Source organism: Octopus bimaculoides, chromosome 8, assembly GCF_001194135.2.
Source record: "Octopus bimaculoides isolate UCB-OBI-ISO-001 chromosome 8, ASM119413v2, whole genome shotgun sequence".
Classification (NCBI taxonomy): domain Eukaryota; kingdom Metazoa; phylum Mollusca; class Cephalopoda; order Octopoda; family Octopodidae; genus Octopus; species Octopus bimaculoides.
Window position 1 is genome coordinate 15447890 of NC_068988.1, and position 8714 is coordinate 15456603.

Here is an 8714-nt window from a genome sequence, read left to right on the forward strand (position 1 = left end):
TGCTTTAACCCTAACCCTAACCCTAGGGTTAGGGTTAGGGTTAATTGTTTCAGAATCGTTTGTTTATGTAGTCGGCACTTAATGTATATCGGCTGAATGGACGTCAGTGATTGGTTGAAATTACAGAAATACGACAACTTTAACATGGAATAATTTATGGATTTCTTTTTTTTTTAAGAAGACTAAGAGAAAAAGATGTTTTATATGACACATTCTACCAGTGTTCCAAGTTTCAAAGTGTTTCGTTAATGAAAAATGTGGCCCCCGTTTTAAAAAAGATCCTATGAATTTTATTTCTGCTGTATTGATGATTGCAGTCTGCAAGGTAATTTACATTATTTATGTAATAATTAAGCTTTGTAATATGCACCTTATTGTGACCTGTCATGGTGCATGATCTCATGGTCCATTGTGCAAAGAAACGGCTGGGAGCTGCTGCTGTAGAGTATTTCCATTCAAATGTAATGATTTTCCCTCAAAACTGATATAAGCATGCAACAAGTTCTTGTCTACCAAGCTTCAACCACATAGCATTGAATAATCTGAGATTACAGGTAGAAGACTCTCGTCCTGAATAACATATAAGTGGGATCGCTATCAAAGTTATGTGGCATCCATGTGTTGAATTAAAACAAATGTCTAAACATACTTAATTCTCTCAAAAAGAATGAGTTATTTCCTTTCCTACTTCATTTTTGTATCTGGTTTGCAAGATTCTTTATGTGAATTCGTGTGTTGAAACAAATTTTGTTGTGTCTAGGGGGAGCCAGTACGCCAATAATATTAACACATGCATTGGTTCAATTCTACTCCATTATTAGTCAATTGGTGAAATATCCAACTAACTAATCGATTATTCGTTTAACTTGGTTAAACAATAAGTTGTTAGTCAAAGTTCTTTCGTTGCTACGTGCAACCTTTTCAACACCTGTCTTCTTGGTCCATTATGGAGGTCACATTTGTCTACCTGAGACCTTGTTGCATGTGTGTGTGTCCTTGCGTATGTATGTATTTTTCTGCATATTCAGGTGTCTGTGTATTCTGCTTCCTTGTGTGTGTGTGTGTGTTTGAGTGTGTCTATGCATGAGTTTGTGTGTATATATGTGTGCCTGTTGTATGTGTATGTGTGTATGGTCATGTGTTTCTGTCTCCTTGAGTGTGTGTGTGTGTGTGTGTCTGTACTGCCTATTGTATGTATGTACCTACCTATCTACCTACCTACATAATTAACTAAAAATATTGGCATAATAACTCTCTCTAGGTACAACAAAATTCCACTTACCAAACATAGTATATAACTTCTTTTTCTATTATGGTGACAATCATAAATTATATATAGCCTAGTGGCATACCACATTATATTTACAAGTCTATTTCACCAATATTCTAAACAGTCTAAATTTCAAGAAATGTCAACAACATTCATTTTAAAAGCCATCATAGTTGTTGCTACCATCAACAATTAACTCTGTTTTCTCCCTGTCTTCATATTTGCTAAGAGAGATCTGCAGTCCAGAGTCTTTACAACTTTTCTGCTCTAAATCTTCTTTGATCTACTTCTCCCACAGCAACAAAGGACAAACTTGAATTTAAAAACAAAAGAAATCAATGAATGAAACACACATGGTGTCATTGAAAATAATTAACAGCCTACACCTAATTAACAATATGAATTCAAAAAACAAAGTTTAGCAAAGTTAAGAATTACCTCGTTTCAGGTTGGTGGTGTAAGCACGAACACCTTTAATTAGATTCCATGCTTTCATGGTTTTATCTTTGGATACAGTGAAGGCTAATTTGCCTGAAGGATGGACAGCAAGGCAGTTAATACCTGCTCTGAAAGAAAGAAAAAAAAAATCAAGAATTACAATTTAGTCTTTTGTGCCCACACTTTGAATGAAATATATTGACTGTGTGATTCAATTTATTTTTAAAATAAATCAAGAATTTGGAAGCATTTAGTAAAATAATATTTTCCTTATTTAATTGTTGTTAGATAAATTATGATGGAATGTATGAAAATCTTCAAACAAGTGGTTTTTGTAATAACAAATTTGAGGCAGTCTCATATGGAATGGTATTACATAATTTCCATGCAGATTTAGCATGATATTAAAGTGCTAGAAATATACAAGGTTAGACCTTCAAATTACTTGTACAGGTCATCCAACATGCTTTCACAGTTTCACTAACAAGATAGACTGATTTGAGGCTATAGTAGAAGACACTTGCTTCACACAGTGGGAATAAATTTAGAATCTGAACTTCTTGACATTGTGCCTAAATGTCTCTCAAAATATAGTAAACCATCTCCATGTGAAACAGCAGGTAGGATTTAACTATTTAAATCATAAATGACATACAAACTAACGAATCAGAATAACATTCTATAATGCAAACTCTCAGTTGATGAGCTTGATACCAAATATTTATGATGGGGGACTAAAAGAAAAAAAACTGTCATATGTTAACTTTGAATTTATTCCAATCAAATAACAATTGCAACGATTCACCTTTGGTTAAATGAAGTTGGATACAACAGACTTGTTTAATTAATAGTTAGTACAATACGAAATTTGCTTGTAATGTTGCATTAGGGAAGCATTTATAGAATTAATTTGCTTCTTGAAAGATGTTGCATGAACATGGCTAATGATAAATAATCATCAAACGATATTTAATCCTCTCAAATATATAATATGAAACAGTGTTTAATTTCAATCCTTAGTTATTTCAAAAACATGCGGATTTAAATAAATAAGTACATAATCATGCAACTAACCCCTAAAACAGGGGTCAGCAAACTAAATTACCCCAAGTGGGGTAAAATTGAAATTTTTGGAGGTAATAAAGACTCATTAGACATAAGTAAAATTATATTAAAAATAACCTGTTCCTTGTTACAAGAGAAATTTTTCTTCTGGCATGAGGAGGCAGTCAAAAAGTTGTTGTCTTTTGCAACAGCTATCTTTGCGAAAAAAGATTTTCCATTCTATTGAACATTAAAAGACAAAGCAGAGAAATCAATTAAACCCTGAAGACTGTATCCAAATTGCTCTGGCATCAAAATGTCCTAATTTTGATGTAATTGTAGTAAAAATGAAACAATATCATTTCTGCGGAGTCCAAAGTAAAAAAGTTTCTAGAAAAATCCTTTTGTTTTGTAACGAGGATATTAATTTATCTTATCGCATTTGTTTTATACATTATATATTTATAACTGTATTCCTCATATAAATAAATTCAATAAACCTTTTGAATTCAAAGAATCTATGGTTTTCTTCTTTTCAAATCAAGTGGAAAACATTGGCGTAAATAAATATACTTTAGGGTGATTGGTTAAAAAAGTTCCTCTAATTCTGCTCTTAAATTACTGGCCTTATGCCAAACTTGGAAACCATTATTATTCCTATCAGTTTAATACAATTTATTGTGATATTATTATTATTAGGTCTGTAAGGGTGGTACAGGTGGTAATACGCTGAGCAGTAATCAGTTTTGTTGCTTAATGACAGAGTTCAAACCCTGCCAGCTTCAACCCTTGCATTTTATCCCATGATTAATCTGCAAGAAAGATTTACAACATTCAGTTCAATAGACACAGATGATGTGTTGGAGCAGTTGTAGTCTGTTATATAAATTATATGATGCAATAGAAATTTACACATAGTCAAGGGGTCACCAATTGATAATGTAAAAGCAAAACCCAAATAATATAATGGGCAGAGACAATAAACAACAAGACTTTGGATTAGTATATAGGATAATACACACTAAAGGGAACTTCTAATTTCTCATCTTCAGACCAAAGAAATTACTAGCTAGACTTACTGTAGAATTTTCTATTGTGTCATATCTTATTAAAAGGTCTCTTGTGAAAAGATCCACATAAAATACCTTGCCAAGTAAAGTATATCAAATCTGTAAGCTGCTTGATCAGAATAAAATAGCTGGAATAGAGTTTAACTTACTTGTGTCCTCTAAAGACACGTAGACATTCCCAAGTGACTGTCTGGAACAAACACATGGTACCATCTTCACTACATGTGAAAAGGTGACTGCCTTGATGAAACTGTAGGTGGGTTAAAGAACCTGCAAAGACAGAAAAAGTGCTAGTAATATACAGGGTTATCCAACAGAACTTGCTTAAATAATTATATTTAGTCAAATTATTTTCCCCCCATGCCCATAAGTTTGCATTCATGTTTGCATGGATTGGACAAGCCGACAACATCCAACAAGTTGGAGGACTGCAATTGGCTCTCAAGTCTCAGTTTTAGCTTAGTTTCTTTGGTTGGATATCTTGGGAGTAGCCTTGAACTTGCAAAAACTAAAAAGACCCCGCAACTGAGAGAGAGAGAAGACTTGGTGAGGTGAAGTGAAATGATAAAATATAAAAAGAGGAACAGATTTCTTGCTGTGAGAGAGTGGTAGTGGAAAGAATAACAGAGTAGACTCAGCTGGCGAAAATAGACAATTATCACTTTAAAATTTTCTCATTAAATATGTTAACATTAGCTATTCAATACAATACAATAAGTGAATTTGCAACACACACTTTAAAAAACTACCATCTACCTCTACACCTACCAATCTGGTGAACACACAAGCCTTACATCTTCCTCATTTCTTGAAATATATATATATATATATGCTGGTGACATGCAAAAGACACCCAGTACACTCTATGGAGTAGGTGCTGTTAGGAATGACATCCAGCTGTAGAAATCAAAACCAAAAAGCCTGGGGCCTCCAGCTTACCAGTTCCAGTCAAACTGTCTCGCCATGCCAGTATGGAAAACAGACTTGAAATGATAATGATGATATATATATATATATATATATATATAGTCAAGTGCATCTCCACGTGATGTTTGTGATTGCTGGATGCGCTGTGTTTTTATAGCACCGACCTCCTAAGCAAAACTAAATATGCATAAAATAGCTTTACTTCTAAGTAGATATGAATAAGACAAAAGTTAGCCCCCTTTTCACATAAATTTAGGGTTGCTTCCCTATATATATATATATATATATATATATATATACATACACACACACACACACATATAAAGATATAATATACCTTCATGCTGAATGAGAGAGCCAATCATTTTCCGAGAATTCAGATTGAACAACCATACATTTTCATCTGTACCACCTGAGGCCAGAAAATTCCGGTTGTTTGATGTAGCCACATTTCTGACACAACCTGAATGGGAATGGTCTGTGAAACTTTCCTCAAGTTGCCAATTCTGAAAGCAAATAAATGAAGTGAATATGCATCACAATAACGAATACATTCCAACAACTTACTGTTAACTCTTTGATACATTCAGTATCTCTTAAATTCTTACAGTATAACCAAGTTATTTTTATCTCAATTAAAAGCTCCCTGACTTCAAAAACATGAAAGTTAAGTTAGTAGTAATATTTAGTAATTAACCTTTTAGCATTCACATTATTCTGTTAAAAGTAATTTTTATTAATTCATATTATTTTGAATTAACCATGCATTATTTTGCAGCTCTGAGATTTTGATGAGCTAACTTAATTTTTAGAATGATATTGTAGGATTGGTGTGAGAGGCCAGATCTGGACAGTTTGAGCATAAAACAGTATGCTAAAGGATTAATTTCCTCTGCTAGTGTTTCAATGCAATGAATTTTAATGGAGGATTTCTTTAAAACATCAATGATTCTACAGAATCACATAAAATCCAAAATAAAAAAATTTTCAATAAAATAACTTTCTTAATTTGCATTATCTTAGTAATAATTTGACATTACTGATGATATGTAAACATAAGAGAGATTTGCATAATAACATTATGACAGAGCAATCAATATTTGTTGGATCTCTCCTAGTTAAAGTGCATTCTTAGGTTAGCTAGGCCCATTTCCTTCTCTTTAGGGTCAGGAAAAGATGAAGGAAGGAGATTGTTCCACTTGAATACATGCAAACTTTGTAGGTTATAGAACTTGATGGAATATAATACTCACAAGAATCTGACAAAAAGACATAAACGTAAAAACCCGGAGCTACTAGATGACACAATCGTATTGAACAAACATCAGGGTAAATCAGGTTCTATAATTATCATCATTCCAACATCTACTTTTTCATGCTTGTATGGATTGGATGGAATATATTGAAGCAAATTTTCTATGGCTGGATGCCCTTCCTGTTGCTAACTCTCATGTTTCCCCATGAACAAATATTTTCACAGAAGATTGAAAATGAAAGATACCACTTGAATGAGGTGACACTTGTTTACAACTATCGTGATGTCATGGCAAGGAGACAGTAACATATACATAATAGATTTCTTTCAATTTCTCCTGCCCAAATCCACTCATAGGGCTTTGATCAGCCTGGGACTATAATAGAAAACACTTGCCTAAGGTGCTACAGTGGGATTGAACACAAAACTATGTGGTAGGGAAGCAAACTTCTTAACATACACCCAGTTTTAAGACAAGTTCTTTGTTTTTTCTTTCATAGTTTCAATTATCTCAAAGCTAAAAAATAATGTATGATTAATTCAAAACAATATGAATAAATAAGCATTACATTCAACAAGAGTAATTTGAATGTTAAAGGATTAATGCCTAAGTTTCACTGAACTAATGAGATGACACCTAAGAATGGTCAAAATCCAGTAAGGTAATGATTTTATTTGTTGTTTGCTCAATTTAAATTTGTGTGATAGGACAAAGCTCATATACTGTTACATTATTTCTGTAGATTCAACCAGATTATATTCTGGTTTAAGCACCTTATATAACCTGTTATATTTTTTGGAATTTTCAGAAAACTTTTGTAAATTTGTTCTACACACGTAAATGCATACAACTATTAAATAATTTTTGTTTTTTTTTTGTTTTTGTTAAATTAGAGTTTAAAATACGGACAGACCGAATTTTTGTTGCTTACATACCGGCAATGGACTACTCTTGCATGTAGCAGTCCATTAAATGTGTTTATGGGGAGAAAAAAAAGTTGAAAAACAACAATAAATGTCAAAGTAACAATGGAATGAGGAAGGTATCAGGTGGTCATGAGTTGTGTAAAAAATAACAGCTAAATCGCCCTTAAATTACACGTTAACTATTTTTCCTACTTACAAGAACTTTTCTGAATTAGTCACGCAGTCTGTAAGAGTTCTCCCCACTACTATTATTAAACATAGGCATTGCTTTCACTTCTGACAGCTAATAGCATGATAGTGCCCAATATTTTATAACCGAGATACTGACATTGTACAACAGTCCAAAATGTATTGTTTTAATAGTTTCCTGACTCTCATAAAGTTGTTGTTGTTGGCACTCCGTCGCTTACGATGTCGAGAGTTCCAGTTGATCCGATCAACAGAACAGCCTGCTCGTGAAATTAACGTGCAGGTGGCTGAGCACTCCACAGACACGTGTACCCTTAACGTAGTTCTCGGGGATATTACACGTGACACAGAATGTGACAAGGCTGACCGTTTGAATTACAGGCACAACAGAAACAGGAAGAAAGAGTGAGAGAAAGTTGTGGTGAAAGAGTGCAGCAGGGTTCACCACCATCCCCTGGCGGAGCCTCGTGGAGATTTAGGTATTTTCGCTCAATAAACACTCACAACGCCCGGTCTGGGAATCGAAACCGCGAGTCCGCTGCCCTAACCACTGGGCCATTGCGCCTCCACTCTCATAAAGTTAACCTTACGGAAAAGTGAACGGAGAAAAAGACGAGCGTTTTCGTGGATTCAGAAATTGACTACCTAGCAACAATATACAGAATTGAAATATTTACATAAAAAGGGAATTAAAGCTATTATATAAGATTCCGAAATACAGTTATCTATCGGTAAATTACATTTCCATCTTGTATTAAGATGTTGGGTACTCAAGAAGACATCTCCGCATACATATCTCATCTCTGTATTCTATCCCACGTGGTCAGACAGTTACATCTCGCTGTTGTTTTCTACATAGATAGAGTCCAATAAAAGAGTTTTCAACTTACATCACCAACAGCCGTTGCACGATAGGCTAATATCAATTCTTCGTATGTTCCGACAATTATTTCGATTACTGGACCTTCCATTACAAACATTCAGGGAACTCAGCCCCAGCACAGTGATTGTTTCCTACAACGTATGCAGAAAACGTCACACAGTTGGTTGTAAACGTCATTATATTTTCAGTTTTGAGAAAGAATATTTTCGTATTTTAGTTTCGTATTTTTTACTTCACGAAAAAGATATTTTTCAGACACGAATCAACAGCACAATTTATTTTTCTCTTTTGTTAGAAATTTGATTATTTTTCATGCAAATTTTAAAATATTTTTACTTCTATTGATTTTTCTTATTTCCTGCTTATTTAGTTACTACAGTGAAAGCGCATACCTGGTTACGCTGCTGGGCTTACGATCGTTAGGACGTGGGTTCGCGTCTTGGAACAGGTAGTGCATTGTGTCCTTGTACAAGACTTTATTTCACAGTATAAAATAATAATAATAATAATAATAATAATAATAACGATAATGATGATGATGATGATGATAATAATAATTAATAATAAATAATAATAATAATAATAATTAATTCGTTTTATTGGCCACAAGGGCTAATATCAATTAAAAACATATAAGGACAAAGACAGGACGAAGGTTGCAAAAGGTTTTGTCCGAAAAGGTAGGAAAGTTCGTCTAAACAGGGGAAGAAA

At 33.6% G+C, this 8714-nt stretch overlaps 1 protein-coding gene across 1 annotated transcript in view; it reads right to left on the reverse strand.

The window, feature by feature from the left end:
- Window positions 1–8181, reverse strand: part of LOC106867492 (p21-activated protein kinase-interacting protein 1-like) — a 29028-nt gene extending 20847 nt beyond the window's left edge. The window contains exons 1-4 of the mRNA XM_014912377.2: window positions 8011–8181; window positions 5087–5255; window positions 3972–4092; window positions 1709–1836 (exon numbers count right to left, since the gene is read on the reverse strand). Coding sequence (XP_014767863.1) covers window positions 1709–1836; window positions 3972–4092; window positions 5087–5255; window positions 8011–8100 — 508 coding nt within the window. The 5' untranslated portion in view covers window positions 8101–8181. The remainder of the gene's footprint in view (window positions 1–1708; window positions 1837–3971; window positions 4093–5086; window positions 5256–8010) is intronic.
- Window positions 8182–8714: the final 533 nt, after the last annotated feature.